Source organism: Danio rerio, chromosome 7, assembly GCF_049306965.1.
Source record: "Danio rerio strain Tuebingen ecotype United States chromosome 7, GRCz12tu, whole genome shotgun sequence".
Taxonomy (NCBI): Eukaryota; Metazoa; Chordata; class Actinopteri; order Cypriniformes; family Danionidae; genus Danio; species Danio rerio.
In genome coordinates, this window is record NC_133182.1 from 37,757,569 (window position 1) to 37,778,228 (window position 20,660).

General features: G+C 37.2%; 2 protein-coding genes across 6 annotated transcripts in view; both read right to left on the reverse strand.

Moving 5' to 3' along the window:
- cyld (cylindromatosis (turban tumor syndrome)) overlaps positions 1-5,635 on the reverse strand; it is a 38,862-nt gene extending 33,227 nt beyond the window's left edge. For all 5 annotated transcript variants that reach the window (XM_005169019.6, XM_679725.9, XM_073908783.1 and 2 more), the window contains exon 1: positions 5,287-5,635. The gene's annotated coding sequence lies outside the window, so the exon portion shown is untranslated. The remainder of the gene's footprint in view (positions 1-5,286) is intronic.
- Positions 5,636-5,962: 327 nt separating this feature from the next.
- Positions 5,963-19,871, reverse strand: nod2 (nucleotide-binding oligomerization domain containing 2). Its single transcript, NM_001328044.1, is given in 12 exon segments — positions 5,963-6,592; positions 6,860-6,943; positions 7,021-7,104; positions 7,294-7,377; positions 7,461-7,544; positions 7,685-7,768; positions 7,875-7,958; positions 9,245-11,003; positions 11,104-11,230; positions 13,198-13,722; positions 14,049-14,399; positions 19,242-19,871. Coding segments are annotated over 10 exon segments (2,943 nt in total). The 5' UTR covers positions 13,678-13,722; positions 14,049-14,399; positions 19,242-19,871; the 3' UTR covers positions 5,963-6,519.
- Positions 19,872-20,660: the final 789 nt, after the last annotated feature.

A 20,660-nucleotide genomic window follows, 5' to 3' on the forward strand; every position in this document is an offset into this window, starting at 1 on the left:
GTAATCTACCATTAATTAAATTGAGATTAAACCACAGACAATATGAGACAGATAGAGCGAACAACAATTTAACATTTACTTGTTGATTCAATGCCAAAAAACTAAAATTCAACAACCAAGTTACACATGGTTTTATATATATATATATATATATATATATATATATATATATATATATATATATATATATATATATATATATATATATATATATTCTAACATTAAGGTAAAGAAGCACAATTTATGATAACATCAGTCAGATTGTACTTTTCCTTTCACATGGGACCCACATTATCAAGATGCTGACAAGCGTTTATTTTGTCTTTTTTCCATCAAGGAGATAAATAGGAGCTGTACTTGCATGACTGAAATAGCTGTCTGGGGGCGTTACAATTGTGGGCCACCAACTGAGCTGACTTGCCTTAAAGGGACTTCGGTACCCTTCAAGACACCGCCTAAATTTACCAGCTCTGACCAATCTTTCCTGCTGTCCTCAAGGGAACTAGCAGTCAGCCGCTAGGATTTCTATAATATTACCATAATTATCAACTTAAGATGCAAATTCATCTGAAATTTGTTTAGAAGCTTGCAAATATTGACTGGCTGAGATGCCCTTAACCTAAAAGCCAAGACCAAAACAACTTAGCATGTAAGATCTGCAATAAACATAGATTTACTTGCATCAAGGATAAACATGGGTTTGTGGTGATCATTGCACATTTTGGGTGATTTATTACTGGCTGTAAAGAATAAAAAACAATTTGTATTCCAACAGAAAACCAATTTCTGTTGTGATTTTCAACACAATTTATTTTGCTTACTTTGTAGCATAGAAAGTTCTAGCGCTTGAACATGATCTTGATTAGGGTTTGGTCGATAGACGATGCTACTGTCCATTGCCGATGGCCGACAGACATCACAATGCTGAGCCAGCATGGTAATCCTCCGCCCCGCCCCCCTTGCAGCAGCAACCCGCTCACGAAAAATACACACTCAAGCCCCGTTTACACTATACCTCTTAGTTTAAACATTTTATTTTAGAACGAAAACGATCCACGTCCACACTGGCATTTCATCTAGCATTTCTGAACAGATCTTCACTGAAAACGCACACGTGACTACACACATGCGCACATCTGAGTTCCAGACAGTCAGCAGGTGCACAAAAACCGCAGAGAGCAGTGCACGTCGAACAGTTTATCAAGGATGTACTGCTGGCTTACATCTCACCATAGTTACTAAAGGTGATATTCAATTAATCTCGTCTCCATCTAACGACTCTTCAGTCTTTTGAATCTATCAGGTAACATGTTACAGCGTCAATACACTGCTTTAATCTTTCACTTTCACGCTTGTACTTAGTAATTCTAGGAAAAACCTCAGATACTGTTAGTTGGTTGCTGTTGGTTGTGCACCTTTTTTACCAACCAAGTTTGTGGACGCCATTATACCGACACAGATCACTCTGCCTATTCTAGCCAGAGTCCCGCGGGAAAAGTGATTGCATGTGGTAATTTGTGAATAACTTATCTTTATTTTTTTTACAATTTGATTATGAGTAAAACAAAGACCATGCGGCTCAGGTAGTTGAAAAGGTAGGCTAAAAATAATTAATTTGTTATGAATTAATGAATTATTCATAAATAATTAATTACAAAAACAAATAAAAACAAATGCTATGAATGTTAGGTAACCTAAAAATGAAAACACAGTCATCATTCACATATTTCTAAACCTGTTTCAATTTTTGTTTCATATTTGCAACACACACACACACACACACACACAAAGATTCTGTGTTATTTAAATATCTTCTTTTGTGCTCTATAATTACATGAGGCTGAGCAAACGATGACAGAATCTTCATTCATTGGGTAAACTATAACTTGAAGCAACATCACATGATGACAACCAGTGACTTGACTAACTGGCATGCTTCATCAATGACCACGATATTACAATAACCAGCTGTAGACACACTTGTATCAGCACAGACTGTGTGACTGTTTGGATTTTCCCCAGCAGCAGGGGAATTCACACAGCAAATTAGATCTCACTCTGAGCTTCCTGTATGCACAAAATAATGCTGCAAAATACCACTACTGCACAATGACTAAAATCAAGAAAATACGACGAGACAGGGGACGCTCTGCTGCATGACAGTTTACTGATACTGCACATATCATCAGCTTCTGTCTCAAATGTGAGATATAGCAGTGATGAAAGATCTACTGTATCAGGAAGTAATTCTGAAAATGCCAACACAGTTTTGACAAATGTACATCTTCGTCTACGATGTTTTATTTGACTAAGCTTACTTGATTCCGATCATTTAATCAATGAGGTCTATAAACCTTTAACAAATACACCTCATCTCATCTTACTATTGGCCTTGTTCTTTAATGCAGAAGTGCACTCGTTTTTGCGATGGTTTTAGAACTTCCGATTCAGTTGCCTATGGGAGAAGTGACTAGGAATGATAAACTGCAGAGAACGGTCAAACTACTTTCTCTACAAACGAGTGTTTACATGTCTATACAGATAAAGCAGAATAATATAAGAAGAAAATATAAGTTTGCAACATCAAGCCGCATAAAGCGCTGTTCTTAACGTCTAAAAATAAATAGAAGTGAACGAGACCGGAAGTCTCCAGCCAAAAAGATTCAAATGTCTGCGCCCGCTCGTACGCGAAGAATAAGGTGAATTTGTGGTATCCACATTTTCAGCAGTGTTATGTTTTTCATTTACTTCACCCATTACAAAGTATTTTCTTTCAAAAAGATTCCAGGCTATAAACCAAACCAGTGAGCTATGATGTGAAACAAAACGTTACAAAATTAGATGTGAAGCCAAGAAGACAAAAACAAAAAGTACAATGTTGTACTAATAATTTAAATTAGGAAAAAACTACAATTCCAAGTATTAGGTATTATGACTGACATTAAAACAATGGAGAAAGACAACTTACAATTTAACTACTGTTATTTGTTATATACACAACAAACACATTTAAGTTTTGCTTGAGAGCACAAGGAGGTCAACTTGACTGCATCATTCGCAGTGCTTCATGGAGATCCATAGAGCTAAAGATCTCTTTTGACCTGATTTGCTCACTGCAGCACTTTGGTGAAAATGTTCTGTACTGCTTCATGGGTAATGCAGTTTTTCTGCATAAATATGCTCATACATTTGATTGCTTAAAAAAATGAATTCAATAAATGCAAAAGGTTAAGCAGTTAAAAATAACTTTCCCTATGGAAAACCTGAATGCACTTCTGGAAACCGATTTGTTGCGCTCTATGCAGGGTTCACATAGGTCATGGAATTTCTTGAATGAATGTCAGGGATTTTTAAAAGTTCCATTCCACACATTCAAAGTCCAGGAATTTTTAAAGTTTTTAAGTCATGGAATATTTTTGTTTGATGCTTCAAATTATTGCTTCTTTTACTGCACTGTTTCAAGCCTATTGTTATGTTTAGGTAGGCATAAGACGATATCCAATTTCAAGGCTTAGACAATTTGGAAAAGTCAAGATTTTAAAAACGCTGGAATTTTTTGTTATACTGATCCTAAGGTATATGTATATATTTTATGTGTTGTAAAGAAATCTGTGTTTTTGAAACTCCTGAATAGAGCAGAAGTCAATGATTTGTTTTAACTATCAAGCCTGACATGTTTACATGTTTATACTCTGTTCAATGGGGGAAAAGTTTTATTTATTTATTTTTTTTTACCTAGACATTTAAAAATAACTTATTTTAGAGCAGTAATTACAATAGACCCTTTCCACAAGCCTGTTATAATGCGTTAAACAATCATCAGTATCTTAAATCATTGAAATTTTTTAATATTTACATTTTTAAAAAATGTGTGAACATTTATAAGTATTTAGGTATGTATGTATTATATCATCTTTGCTTCAAATGACATAAACAAATTACTGCTTGAGCAAGGCGTTCTTAATGCAGGGTCTATGGGACAGGATAGTGAATTTGACATTATTCTCTCCTCTGGCTGCCGTCATCAGTGTCACACTTTTTTTCACCTTTTCTGAAAGTCTTTAAAACATCATCTTGGAGATTTTCTTTTATTTTTGAGCAAATAAGATATTTGTAAATAAGATATTTGTATAAATAAAAATATTTGTTGTATTCTACCATTCACTGCACCCAACTATGACGACTTCCGCTACTGAGAAACCCAAGAATGTGAAAAGGGTCTATCCCTTGATACCATAAAAGCATGGTATTTTTATCAAAAAGAATTATTGGAGAATTACTACTTCAAAGACTAAGTGTTAAATGTAGACAACAAAAAAGCTAAATTTACTGTCCCATCGAGTTATCAAATATGGAAGAGGGAGCACTTTACAGCCACACAAACAGTAATCATTACATCATTAATAATAAATAATCCATTGCTGTTCTCATAGTGACTATTAAAGTCATGGAAAAACTATACATTCAAGCTAAAACCATTTTAATACTGTTTTTTATTTTTATTTTACCATATTAATTTAATATTGTATAATCGTATACAAACACAACAGCAACCAATCTTTTCGTTCATTGTCATGAAACTCAGCTTAGTGGGTGAACGTCAGGAAATTTAAAGATTAGCTTAAAGTGGGAACCCTGTCTATAGCACTTATTTGGATTGTTGTTTTGTGTTGAGACAACCACCTGATCCATGAGGCACATGACATGTAAAACAGGGCCCTCTAAAATAAAAAAGGTATCGCATCTCTAAACATTACTGATAGCCACTGCAAGGGGCTCTCCAGAGACAACGTTAATGCTGACTGTCTTTGCCTGCACATCCATTAATATTAAACAGAAAGTCGTCTATAAACATGAAGCTTTGTCAACACAGGAGAGCTGGCAAAGTCCAGTTGTAATACCAACTTATAAGCAACATGAACATACTTTCTTTGGAGCAATCACTGTGTTCATGATGTAACACATCCAATGTAAACACCAGCTCAGCGTTATGCACTTCATCAATACTGCTGGATGAAAACGATGCAGCAGAGATAGACAGGCCTTACAGTAAAACACAATGATCAGGTACAAGACGCAAACTGTCAGCTTCTCTGTTAGCTGTTACTCCTAGAGCTAACGAATATTAGATATAATGTCATCGTCGGATAACGCTGTGTTGTCATGCACTATCAGTGGACATGGTTACAATCAAACCTCCACAGCTGATCATGTATCAGAGTCGGACTGTAACATTGTAGGTAAACAGGTGACATCAGCACGAGCTCATCGTCAAACTCCTCTTACCTGACGTTTAAATATCCCGGTTTCAGCCGTCCGCCTTCGATGGCATTTGGAGAGAGATTATTCCAGTCAAGCTCTCGTGGCGCTGTTAGTGATGATGGTGTTTATTTGACATTGTCGGATGGGCTCAGCTCAAGCCAGCTCTCACTCCGCATTACTACCGGTTAATGGAGGGACAGCCGCCTCCTCTTCGCACTTCAAACAGGCTAGGATTAATCTCGATCGAGACGAAGACGAAAACACGGGGGGAAGAATCCGATAATACTAGTTAAAGCCGAGGTCGTTGCTAAATTTCTAATAAGTGTGGGTATTATTTACAGTGTGTGTGATTGTGTTAAACCAAACATGCTATGCAACAGGAGAGAAACGTGCTCTCCTACTGGCCAAGGAGTGACAGCTACAGCTTTTCATTGGTCTTTTTAGTTGTCTTTTACATAACCCCGCCTCCTGGCGTGGGGTTTTCCAATAGTTTGGTTGAGAAAATTGAGGAACTGGCTGTGTGACAGGTTGTACATGAAGGCTTTTTCCTTTTCTGTTCTTTCAAGGATATACATTTGAATTCCTGCAACTAATGTTATATAATGTAATTAATGTATTTTGTTTATACACCATGTTCTACATGGGTCTCACGAGTAAACAAGGGTTTTTAATAGTTTCTAAGAAAGAAAAAATAAACAAATGAATAGGAAATCTGCAGTTTAATAAGTCATAGAATATGTACTTAAAGCCATTCAAAAACCAGCACAACAAAACCTGAAATTATATGACGCAATTAACAGACCCTTAAATAAACTGATTATAGCCTACAATACAAAAAACAACCACCAACATATCAAAATAATACACATGCTAACTGTAAACTGAGGATGAGTACAAGTATCAACCCAAACAAACATGTTTTCATGTACAGTACAGTTTTGTTGGTTGACATGTTACTCATTTATAATGCTATGAGACTACACACAAAAGGAATTTTTTTTTTTAAATAAACTACATATATGAAATCTGGAAGAAACAAGACACATCTCGAAGACACATTCAAGGCAAAACAACCCAGTCAATCTCCCCAGCTGACATTCGAATCAGTATTCTGGATCGGGAATGCTAACTTTGACTAGCTAAACCATGACTTCCTGCTTGTGTGTTTATGGTTGCCAGTTTATTTGTTTTTTAAAGGAAAATGATGACCGTTGGATTTGGGAGTTTGATGGCAGGCAATACAGAGCCTTCATGCCCTCAGAAGGTCAATCTGCATTCTTGCTGGCTCAGCTGCTCTTCTTCCTGTGGGCTCAGATTATTTCCTCTCAGCCTTTAAGAGCACAAAGCAAAGAGTCTTTGTAGTAAGGATATTAATATTATTCAAAACACAAACCATAGACATGGATAATATGATATTTACTACACACACACACACACACACACACACACACACACACACACTAAAAAGTCCAAATTAAAACTGTACATGTTTTAATGTGAAATTCTAATTGAAAGTCTAACTTCACATTTCAATCAATGACTTTTTTAAAGTAAAAACCAGTGTATGGTTAGTTAAAATGCTGGGAAATATCCTTACCAGACTTTCTTAACACTAGTGTTCATTTTCAGTGCCTCTATCAGACAATCAACCCCCTCCTTGCAGATGGAGTTTTTGTTTAACCTGGTTAGGAGAGATAGAGTTAGATCATCCAAGTCTGACTCAGAAAATGAAAACTAAAAAAAGCTGAAGGCACTCACCACAATTCTTCCAGACTTTTGTTCTGTCGGATAAATTTAGCCAGAGCACATGCACCGGCACTGCCCACACCATTATCCACCAGACTGAAACAAACCAACGCAACACCACCACAAAAAATAAAACATGCTGCACTGAGTGACTCACGGCTCTGCAAATTTTATATGATCTAGTTAACCTTTTTTCTTTGCTTATCATCTTTTTGCATGTTGTAAAATATGTTAAAACATATGCATTACAGAATACAGATTTATGATCAATATATACAATATTACCTTAACCATATTAGTGTTTTGCTATTCGTCAGCGCATCCGCCAATACCTCAGCTCCCCTGTCCCCAACTTTATTACCCCATAATCTAGAAGTAAAAAGAAAATGTGATTTAATATAGGTATTAAATAAAAATACCATACAATATTTCATTCCTTTCATAGACCTCACCCCAGAAACTGTAAAGATTGGTTGTAGCTTAGGCCTTCTGCCAGCAGCTCTGCTCCAACTGATGTGATGTTATTATTTCCAAGCCTGCAGTACAAAAACATTGTTTATTTATTGGTTTTCTAACATTCCTACATGTGCAGTACAACCTGAAAAAGTATATTATTAGAATGATCAGCACATCATGAGCCAGAGCTAGCACATATATTAATGAAAGAACCACTAACCTCAAAGCCAGGAAGTTCTGCTTTGATTTTAGCAGGCAAGAAAAGTATTGGGTGCAAGTGTCAGTGAGCTTGTTGTTGAAAAGCCTGGGGAAATATTGAAGCAGTAATCAAACTTGGCTGTTCTAAGTATAACAATACAACATGGTTCATTATTATTCATAAATTGCAGAGCTAGTGTTTGTGTTCTCACGCTATTTTCTGGAAGTTTTCACACTCTATTCCCTTTTCCAGAAGTTTTCGTATTCCTTCATCTGATATGTTGTTGTTCCTTAAGCTGCCAAATTTAGAAGATGCTTAAAAATCATTTTGCTAATCATTTAAACAGTTTTCAGAAAAAAAGGAAAATGAACAATTTGTTAAGACACTACTTTTTTCATTCTTAACCTGTAGTTCTTCTGTGGAGCACAAGGGCAGACAACTTTGCTGACTTTACTTGCATTGAGAAAATAAAAGCAGAGAGTCTTTTCGTGTTCCACAGAAGACATACACACATACACTGTAAACCCTGCTGTTGTCATTACTAAAGATATAATTTATTATAACTTGTCATCAAAACTTAAACAGGTGTGTTTAACTTCCTCATTAGGCAGTAAAAAGCTTTTAATTAATGTTTTAAGTTCTCTAAACTTAGAATTTAAATTTCTTTAAATGATTCACCATATTTCTGTTTAAAATGATTGATTACGCTTGAAATTCTGCCTTGACAGCCATGCTGATTGGTTGATATATGTTATATGACACAAGGTGGTCATTTTGCTTGTGATGCTGAATTTTGCTAAAGCGCAGCAAGACAGAGGCACTACCTGAACCCATCTGACGAAAGATTAGTAAATTAGTAAGTAGATATTTAAATGCTTATATACATTTTTCTCAATTGATATACATCCAGGGCCGACAAAGTGGCACAGTGGGTAGCGCAGTCGACTCACAGCAAGTTGTGGTTCAAGTCCCGGCTGGATCAGTTGGCATTTCTGTGTGGAGTTTGCATGTTCTCGTGTTCGCGTGGGATTCCTTCCCCACAAGTCCAAAGACAGGCACTTATAGGTGAATTGGTAAAGCTAAATTGTCCGTAGTGTATGTGTGTATGTCTTGGTCCTCCAGATTAGTTGCTGAGCGTTGGGCTAACGACCCACCTTGTAAAAATTAGATGTAAAGAAACACCAACATGGTGCGGCTAAACATTAACTTCGATATAAATGGCTTGGGAGTAAGTAAAGAATATAAAGGCTGAAAAATGTGGAAGCTTAGTCTTAGCCATTTTAAGTTATCTGTACTTAAACATTTAAGTTAATTCAATGAAGAGACTATATATGATCAACTCAATTATTTGAGTTGTCGATTTCCCATTACTCAAACAAACTGAGAGAATCACTTTCCTCAAATCATTTGAATAGTCTCAACTTATTAGGGTTTACAGTGTACAGGTTTGAAATGATGAGGTTGTTTACATAATAGAATAGGTACAGTAGATGACATCATAATTTTCCCCTCTGAGTGAACTATGCCTTTAAGTGATGAAAAAAGCAAGCATGTGCAAGTTAAGTCAAAATGTCATCTTACTAAAGGGAGTGGCACATAGGCAGACACGGCAGAAGCTGCTCCACACCCACATCTCCCACTGAATTGTTGTCCAACTGTAGTCCAACTGGTTTACGCAAGTTCTTGAGCACATATGCCAGCGCAGTGCATTCAACAGGCCCAATGTTACAGTAGGTGAGCTTCAGGTGCTCAACATCCAACTTAGCCATGGCATCTTGGGCAATACTGTTGTCTTGCAATTCATAGATGCACTTGATAAGCCAAACAAAACTTGGCATGGCATGCATGCTCTTCTTTTCACCCTCTACAGGACGAGGAATGGACTTGAAATGTCTCTGCATTCTTTTGGACAATGACTTGACTACCTGCTTAACATTGCGTTCACGCACAACAGCAGGACAGCACTCCAGGAAGAGATTATTGTGCCGCTGGGATAAAAGTCCTGACACAAACTGAGCTGTAATCTGAAGGTTTGCTGTCTCTGCCTCATGGGACTCCTCTACTGAGTGATCCATACATTGTCCCAGACAGCTTTGAGACAAGCCTGACACCTGCCTGTTGCGAGGCTGAAAGAGTCTGGAGATAGCAGAACGATCATTGTTGCGATTCAGAATAACATACAGAGCAGCAAAAAAACACTGTAAGGTAATGTGCAGAAATTCATAACGTTTACAATCATTCACAGATATGTCACTGCAGTAAATGAGGAAGCCTATGCCGACATCTTGCTCTGTGATACTGTTTCTCTGTAGCTCATAACCTGAGAACACATAGCAGGAGGTTTGCAGACCTTCTAGTGCCAACTCTCCGAGCTTTAACACTGTGTCCAAATGTTCAGCCAACCAGGCCTTTCCCAGACCACTTTGGGGCTGAGATGACTTTCGCTGAAAGAAATGCTGTAAGACGAGGAGGTAGACATCGGTGATGGTCTGAGGAATACCATCTTGACCAGCCAGGAGTTCCTGGTAGCACTTGATCACAATCCAGCAGAAGACAGGAATGTGGCAAAGACCTAGTAATGCAGTGTTACCCTGGACAGACTCTATGACTCTTGTAGCCATTGCAGGGTCACTATAATGTTTCTTAACAAAGCAGTCGATACCTCCAGGAGAAAACCCCTTGAGGAGCACTTCTTTGCGGAGATAGCGCTTCAGTGATGGGCCCACAGCATGTGGCCTGCTGGTGACCACCTTCATAACGCCCTTCATTAGGGTACCCTGCAACAGATTGAAAAGCAATACAGGTATAGGCACTTGCTTTGTAGGGCAACAGTGACGTTCTTCATCTGTGAAGCCCAGTTTAAACTCATCGAGTCCGTCAAAGGTAAAGAGCACCAAATGAGGGTGGTCTAGGATGAATTGGAAGACCTCATCCTGGTTTCGATCAGGCCAGCAGCAGTGCAGGAAGAGGAGCTCTTTCAAAGAAAGCTCTCTGTGCTCTGCATTTAGCTTGCGGCAACTGAAGGGGAACAGCAGAAAAGTGTTTAACAGCAAAGCTTCTCTTGCCCAGAGCAAGTGCAGTCGCTGAACTAATGTGCTTTTGCCACTTCCTGCCTCCCCAGACACAAGAACGGTGTCAGCGTCTTCATTAAGAGTCCCCATGGGACCCACTACATCCTCCAGCCCTAATGTTGTAGTTTCACCAGAGCTATTCATCACTTCAAGATGTCCATCAGTGTAAATGTCATCCAATGAGAAACGCCCTGTCCCGCCATAGGTGCTAAGGAAGAGGGACTGGGATGCAACAGAGCTTCGCAGCTTCTTCTGGTAGACCAGACAATCTGGAGAAAGAATGCAAAGTAAAAGACTACATGTATTGACAAACACATATTCTTTGTATCGTACATTTAAGAGATTGTAATTATAACTATAAGAAAATACCAGCGGAAGGTGTATTTTCTTTCTCTGCTGAGATTGGTGAGGTTGGCTCAGGTTGCTCTAGATATTGCAGTAAGGTTTGTGCAGCAGTTTCCCCTTTAAACTTTACTTGGTCTAACAGTCTTCGAACCTGCCATAAATCCAACATGGTTACTGTATACATGCATTGATTTTATAAGTAAAATAAATTTAGTATGAACAGGCATAGATTTTATGACATAGGCAAAGAACATTTTTGGATCACATTCCCTTATTTTTGGGCCCTGTTAAATGCAGTGAATTACATATTTTACAATATTCTAATAATTTCACTGCAAAAAAGGCTTTTCTTACTTAGATTTTTTTGTCTTGTTTCTAGTCCAAATATCTAAAAATTCCAAAATCAAGAAGAATTTTCTAGACAAGCAAAACATATTGTCTTGTTTTGAGAAATATTATGCCAATATTAAGTGAGCTTTTCCTAAAACAAGCAAAAGAATATGCCAATGGTGTAAGCAAAATAATCTTACGTCAAAAGAAAAAACAAGATTAATTTGCTTACCCCATTGGCAGATTATTTTGCTTTTTTAAGGAAAAACTCACTCCATATTGGCATATTATTTCTCAAAACAAGACAATATGTTTTGCTTGTCTAGAAAATGCTTCTTGATATAGGCATATATATTGATTATGCACTTAACACATAAGTATAAATCAGCCTTAAGGCAATTACTATGTTACAAAACAACACTGCAAAAAATGCTTTTCTTGCTTTGATTTTTTGTCTTGTTTCTAGTCCAAATGCGGTGCAGCCTGCACATGGACGCATAGCCCTTACCAACGCTGATGATCACCTCTCAAAAAATCTAACTACACATTGCAATGACGCGTATCGGAAGCTCTGTGATTGGGCGGCTTGATATCAATGACGAGTGTGGGTGGGACCGAGAGCGGCACGAGCTGGATGGAGCGAGTGTTTCTAAGTGTGGAGTCCCGTGAAGGAGCTCAAGCTGGAGACTTGTTGTTTTGTGTTTACCTTATGATTAAAGTTGTTGCACGTCTCTAAATAAGCGAGTTTAAGCCACTTATACATTAAGCAACCCAAGCTCATTCTGAAAACGTAGTCCCGTGGACGTTTCTGGAAACAGCGGAATACGTCCCGGGAGGTACGTACGGCTGCATTTATTTTTTTCAAGCAAACGCTGCAGGGCGGTGTGACGCTGTTCCCTTTCGTGCTTGCCGGCTGACCGCTTACCTTCTTGTGGAGGGCTTTCCCGCTGCAACCCGTTTGTCCACACAGCTCACCGTGTAATGTCGGCAGGCTCGAGATGCAATAAAATTGGTTGGGTTCAGGGAAAGAGGAGGGCGGTCAGCCGATTGGCCGGTCGTGCAGTCAATCATCCGGTCAGTCGGACAGCGGCCTCTGGTGGGTTGACGCGAGAACAGCGCGGGCGCGAACCGCACTCGCGAGAGACGTTCAAGATGAGAAAAATCGCACAACAGCGGCCTCTCGCAGATTCGCAAAAACAAAAACTGCAGCCGTACGTACCCGCCGGGACGTATTCCGCGGTCTCCAGAAACGTCCGCGGGACTACGTTTCCACAATGAGCCTGGGTTGACATTAAGGTAGCGGTCAGAAAAACAAAACACCAGCGAAGAAACTCAACACAGAAGAACTTGAACATTTCACTGCCAACTAGCATTTCGGAAGTGTTATTACAGAGCATCAGAAACAGCGTGCAGAAGTTTAAATGCACGGCAGCGTGCAAGCCGTGTGGCGCGGGTTACGCCCGTCACTCAATGCAGAAGTATAAACCAGTCTTTACATATATATATATATATATATATATATATATATATATATATATATATATATATATATATATATATATATATATATAATATTTATTTATTTCTCCACATTGTAACAGGGCCCCCTTGATCATACAAACTGATTGTCCATTCATAAATCTGGCCCGATGAACATGCTACATAGGCCAAAATGATTTCAGTACAATAGGAAAAGATACACTGCAAATTATATTGAGATAGTCATGTGGCACATGAAATTTCATTATTTGTGTATTAAAACAAACTCATAGTTTAAGGTGGTATTACCTGTTGTGAGGGTGTGTATACAGGTAGCTGCACACTATCACAATCTTTGATGGAGAAACAACCAGTCGTCAGTAAAATATTTAGTGCTCCATCAATATTATCTCTGAGCCGTCTCACTAACATTGGCCTGTCAGCCAGTAATGTTGAAGTTGCAGTGGCTGGTCTGTCCTTGCCCACCATAACGCATCCATTACCAAAACATAGTCCAGCCTTTTGCTCCTCAGCTAATTCTTGCTCAATCGCAGCCAAAAAATAACTGCATGCATCTTCTCCTTTGTCATACACCAAATCTAAAAGTTGCCTGATGTTAGCACACAAGGGTTTCTCTGCCACTCGTACCCTAAGGTAATCCTCCCAGACAAGAACTTCCTGAGCAAGTAGCAGGTCCAAAACACTCTCTAGAGGTTCATCGCTACCTCCACCACATAGAACTGCCAGAAGCTCTGCTCGCTGTTTGAGGATCAACTGTTGAGCGTTCATAGTGAACTGAATCTCGCCTCATAGCCCAGTCACAACAGAACTCAACTAAAAAGATGAGACAGAAAACATTACAACCTCTCACTGAAGAATCATATTGTGGCATAAATTAGATGTCAGACTCAGATGTTACAGTATGTTGTGATATTATTACATTTCTTAAACATCAGCACAAACAGGTAGCCTATCGTGTAAATGTGGGCGTATGTTCCTCATTCTAACATTTATTGTGATGCCAAATGATGTTTATGATTTACAATTAGGCTAAATTTCTATAAAATGGCAGTTCCATAGGGAATATTATTGTAATGGCTTTGTAAAACTATGCATTGCAGACAGAAAAATCGCGATTGAGCAAAAACAAATATACTTACCCTAAGGGACAACTATTTCTGGACGTCACCGCTAAAGGAAGTGTTTCATTCATTATCGTACGTGAATTAAGAACAATTTAGCTCTCTGTTGAAACTTTCGAAATGACTAATCGCAAAAACGATTACATACGACGTCTGACTGCTGGATATTTATAAATGTTGTTCTTCACATGCGCTCTATATTGTCTGTAATGTAAAACACCTCGAACGCATGCTTATCTGTCTTGGCTAAAGTCTGTTTGGCCACAAGACCGTCCGAAGCTCCGAACTGAAAGTGAAAGAGGAGGGGCTGCTGTCCACAGTTTACTTTTCAGGAAGTTGTTGTTTCACATAACTGAGGTGTTCTGTGTTGGCAGGCACTTTTTTCCAGGGGTTTCAGTACAGCGTAACCGCTATTACGTCATCGGGTGGGCGTGGCCTATATGTGAATTTGCATAGGTCACGGATCATGCGCAGATTGTGAAAACAGCCGTTTGATTCAAATACCTGTACGTATTCGCAGGGGTTTTGTGTCCAATGCCTTTTATATGCAGTACTTTAAAATAGCTGTCCTGATCAGGTGTTTCATGTGAAATCAGTGTATGTTATATTAAACAAATTAACTTAAGTTACCTCTCAGATTACATTAATACTGTTATAACTTAAGATACCTGTCCCGATCCCAGGGCTTTTGTGTCAAATACTTTATATATCATAAACAGTAACATCAGATACCTGTCCTGATCTCAGGTGTTTCATGTATGATCACTTTTATATTATATACATTAACATCAGATACCTGTCCTGATCTCAGGTGTTTCATGCATGATCACTTATATACAGTAACATCAGATACCTGTCCTGATCCCAGGTGTTTCATGTATGATCACTTTTATATACAGTAACATCAGATACCTGTCCTAATTCCAGGTGTTTCATGTATGATCACTTTTATATTATATACAGTAACATCAGATACCTGTCCTGATCTCAGGTGTTTCATGTATGATCACTTTTATATTATATACATTAACATCAGATACCTGTCCTGATCTCAGGTGTTTCATGCATGATCACTTATATACAGTAACATCAGATACCTGTCCTGATCCCAGGTGTTTCATGTATGATCACTTTTATATACAGTAACATCAGATACCTGTCCTAATTCCAGGTGTTTCATGTATGATCACTTTTATATTATATACAGTAACATCAGATACCTGTCCTGATCTCAGGTGTTTCATGCATGATCACTTATATACAGTAACATCAGATACCTGTCCTGATCTCAGGGGTTTCATGTATGATCACTTTTATATTATATACAGTAACATCAGATACCTGTCCTGATCTCAGGTGTTTCATGTATGATCACTTTTATATTATATACATTAACATCAGATACCTGTCCTGATCCCAGGTGTTTCATGTATGATCACTTTTATATACAGTAACATCAGATACCTGTCCTAATTCCAGGTGTTTCATGTATGATCACTTTTATATTATATACATTAACATCAGATACCTGTCCTGATCCCAGGGGTTTCATGTATGATCACTTTTATATACAGTAACATCAGATACCTGTCCTGATCCCAGGTGTTTCATGTATGATCACTTTTATATTATATACAGTAACATCAGATACCTGTCCTGATCTCAGGTGTTTCATGTATGATCACTTTTATATTATATACAGTAACATCAGATACCTGTCCTAATCTCAGGGGTTTCATGTATGATCACTTTTAAATACAGTAACATCAGATACCTGTCCTGATCCCAGGTGTTTCATGTATGATCACTTTTATATTATATACAGTAACATCAGATACCTGTCCTGATCCCAGGGGTTACATGTATGATCACTTTTATATTAGTTAACATCAGATACCTGTCCTGATCTCAGGGGTTTCATGTATGATTACTTTTATATTATATACAGTAACATCAGATACCTGTCCTGATCCCAGGGGTTACATGTATGATCACTTTTATATTAGTTAACATCAGATACCTGTCCTGATCCCAGGGGTTTCATGTATGATCACTTTTATATTATATACATTAACATCAGATACCTGTCCTGATCCCAGGGGTTTCATGTATGATCACTTTTATATACAGTAACATCAGATACCTGTCCTGATCCCAGGTGTTTCATGTATGATTACTTTTATATTATATACAGTAACATCAGATACCTGTCCTGATCCCAGGTGTTTCATGTATGATCACTTTTATATACATTAACCTCAGATACCTGTCCTGATCCCAGGGGTTTCATGTATGATCACTTTTATATACAGTAACATCAGATACCTGTCCTGATCTCAGGTGTTTCATGTATGATCACTTTTATATACATTAACATCAGATACCTGTCCTGATCCCAGGGGTTTCATGTATGATCACTTTTATATACATTAACATCAGATACCTGTCCTGATCCCAGGTGTTTCATGTATGATCACTTTTATATTAAATACAGTAACATCAGATACCTGTCCTGATCCCAGTGGTTTCATGTATGATCACTTTTATATTAGTTAACATCAGATACCTGTCCTGATCCCAGGTGTTTCATGTATGATCACTTTTATATTAAATACAGTAACATCAGATACCTGTCCTGATCCCAGGTGTTTCATGTATGATCAGTTTTATATTATATACAGTAACATCAGATACCTGTCCTGATCCCAGGGGTTTCATGTATGATCACTTTTATATTAAATACAGTAACATCAGATACCTGTCCTGATCCCAGTGGTTTCATGTATGATCACTTTTATATTAGTTAACATCAGATACCTGTCCTGATCCCAGGTGTTTCATGTATGATCACTTTTATATTAAATACAGTAACATCAGATACCTGTCCTGATCCCAGGTGTTTCATGTATGATCAGTTTTATATTATATACAGTAACATCAGATACCTGTCCTGATCCCAGGGGTTTCATGTATGATCACTTTTATATTAAATACAGTAACATCAGATACCTGTCCTGATCCCAGGGGTTTCATGTATGATCACTTTTATATACATTAACCTCAGATACCTGTCCTGATCTCAGGTGTTTCATGTATGATCACTTTTATATACATTAACATCAGATACCTGTCCTGATCCCAGGGGTTTCATGTATGATCACTTTTATATTAAATACAGTAACATCAGATACCTGTCCTGATCTCAGGTGTTTCATGTATGATCACTTTTATATACAGTAACATCAGATACCTGTCCTGATCTCAGGTGTTTCATGTATGATCACTTTTATATACATTAACATCAGATACCTGTCCTGATCCCAGGGGTTTCATGTATGATCACTTTTATATACATTAACATCAGATACCTGTCCTGATCCCAGGTGTTTCATGTATGATCACTTTTATATTAAATACAGTAACATCAGATACCTGTCCTGATCCCAGGTGTTTCATGTATGATCAGTTTTATATTATATACAGTAACATCAGATACCTGTCCTGATCCCAGGGGTTTCATGTATGATCACTTTTATATTAAATACAGTAACATCAGATACCTGTCCTGATCCCAGTGGTTTCATGTATGATCACTTTTATATTAGTTAACATCAGATACCTGTCCTGATCCCAGGTGTTTCATGTATGATCAATTTTATATTATATACAGTAACATCAGATACCTGTCCTGATCCCAGGGGTTTCATGTATGATCACTTTTATATTATATACAGTAACATCAGATACCTGTCCTGATCCCAGGGGTTTCATGTATGATCACTTTTATATACATTAACATCAGATACCTGTCCTGATCCCAGGGGTTTCATGTATGATCACTTTTATATACATTAACATCAGATACCTGTCCTGATCTCAGGTGTTTCATGTATGATCACTTTTATTTATATATTAACATCAGATACCTGTCCTGATCCCAGGTGTTTCATGTATGATCACTTTTATATTATATACATTAACATCAGATACCTGTCCTGATCCCAGGGGTTTCATGTATGATCACTTTTATACACATTAACATCAGATACCTGTCCTGATCCCAGGGGTTTCATGTATGATCACTTTTATATACATTAACATCAGATACCTGTCCTGATCCCAGGGGTTTCATGTATGATCACTTTTATATACATTAACATCAGATACCTGTCCTGATCCCAGGTGTTTCATGTATGATCACTTTTATTTATATATTAACATCAGATACCTGTCCTGATCCCAGGTGTTTCATGTATGATCACTTTTATATTATATACATTAACATCAGATACCTGTCCTGATCCCAGGGGTTTCATGTATGATCACTTTTATTTATATATTAACATCAGATACCTGTCCTGATCCCAGGTGTTTCATGTATGATCACTTTTATATTATATACATTAACATCAGATACCTGTCCTGATCCCAGGCGTTTCATGTATGATCATCTTTATATTATATACATTAACATCAGATACCTGTCCTGATCCCAGGTGTTTCATGTATGATCACTTTTATATACATTAACATCAGATACCTGTCCTGATCCCAAGGGTTTCATGTATGATCACTTTTATATACAGTAACATCAGATACCTGTCCTGATCCCAGGTGTTTCATGTATGATCACTTTTATATTATATACAGTAACATCAGATACCTGTCCTGATCTCAGTTGTTTTGTGTATGATGACTTTAAATGAAAAATAGAAAATAAATATGAGTTATGTTAATTAACTAAGATCGAGAAAGAAAAATTAACCACGATTTATTACAGAAAATGTGGTATTTATTTGTTTAAACATGACTGAATACCATATTTTAAACTACAAAAACACGGTTAATCTTACCACAACCATTATTATTTGGTTTAAAATGGAAGTACAAAAGCCCAGAGACAGTAAAACGGAGTAAAACGAGGTCAGCCGTTTTTGCTAATGAAATCTTTAAAATATAACATTATAAAAACAAAAAAATAACCTGTATGATTGTTTTTTTTCCCTCGTTATCCACCGCGGTAGGTTCTTTATCCATAATCATCCTGTTTGAAATGACCGCGCTAAAAAAGAACCTGTACTGCGCATGATCGGTGACCTCTCATTATTGTTTTTTTTTTTAAGGGGGCGTTTCCCAAACACCGACCGAGCCACGCCCATTTTACGTCGTGGTAATGAAACCCCTGGAATTTAGTGCATGCCGTTCTGTGTTCTGCGTACGTGTTCTGCGTTCGCGTGTGTTTACTTTCTCGCGATATGTGTCAAAACTTTTCTTTAATCTGCTTCGGTTTAAAAAAAACGGGATGTTTAAAGTGATAAGTAGTCAACGAAGTGTGCTGTTTGGTTTTTATGCTCTAAAACATTCTTTGAGGCGTTATACAGTCGTAATAAACTGTAATGTCCCGTCACTTCGAGAGGTAGTATCTCTCCTAAACTGCCCAGGTACAGACTGTAGATCGTTTCGACAGATGGTTATGATCGTTTCATGAACTCTCTGTACAAGACTGAAAGAAGAAATGATAGTAGGAGAGTCTCTAGTCTTTGCTGTGAACAAGAAAAACGTAAGCCGCTTTCACAATAGTAAAGTAGCCTAGATGCAGAACCACATTTCAAACACTAGAGGGAACTCTAGTATCATCCAAGGCTTATAGGAATCTGACTTTTTAATAATGTGCATTTTCTTTGAAGTAGTATCTTATTTAAACCCGTAAAGGGCAGGATGATGATGCATCTGCCAGATAACTATTAACAGAAACTGAAAACCTGACGAATTTAAATAACATTTTATAGTTTAAATAATTGAGACTGACTCATCCAATCACTGATGGCATCCTACACCAAAAGTTTTATTTAAAAAATCCCAAACACTAATTTAGCCTATTTGTTTTTATGTAACACTTTTATTCAATTTTAATATTTCATATGCATCCAAGATTAATATAATTTTTACATAACTAAGAAATGGACTGTATTAAAGTCAAGTTCATCTAAAATTTACAAGATAAAAGAAGACTTAAACTCTGAGGTAGCACATCAAGTCGTCTTCCAGTTTCTGAATAACAGTTTTAAAAATGTTAGATTGAAGATGATTCCAGATGTAGCAGTTAACACAAAAGCCAATTTACCTACTTCAATTCAGGACAGAAAGAGTATTTCAGTTTTGAGAAGGAGGGGAATATATTTCTCAAAATCATTTTTTTTTTTTGTTGAATAAGAAAATTAAAACTAGACAATAATCTTAAAATGGTTTCATGAATAAATAGTATTAGTGCATTTGTGAAGTTTATAGGTTTTCAGTCTGCTATGAATCCAAAAACATCATGATATACTGTACATCATCCAGAGGGGAAAAAAAAAAGATAAAATGGACCGAATTTATACACCATATTTTGATCCAGTACAGAAAAAAGTCTTGCAATTTTTAAATGAGAAATCCACAAATTTCTCATTGATAATAAAAAAAACAATGAAATTACAAAATATATAAGAGCATAGCAATTCATCAAATGTATATAGATAAAAAATATGCCATCTATGTTATTAACAGTTATAAAAATGTGAAAAACAAAATGTGTCATGTCACCATAGGGGAGTGGAGTCTTACTCTTTTGATCAAAGCCAGCAAACTGTG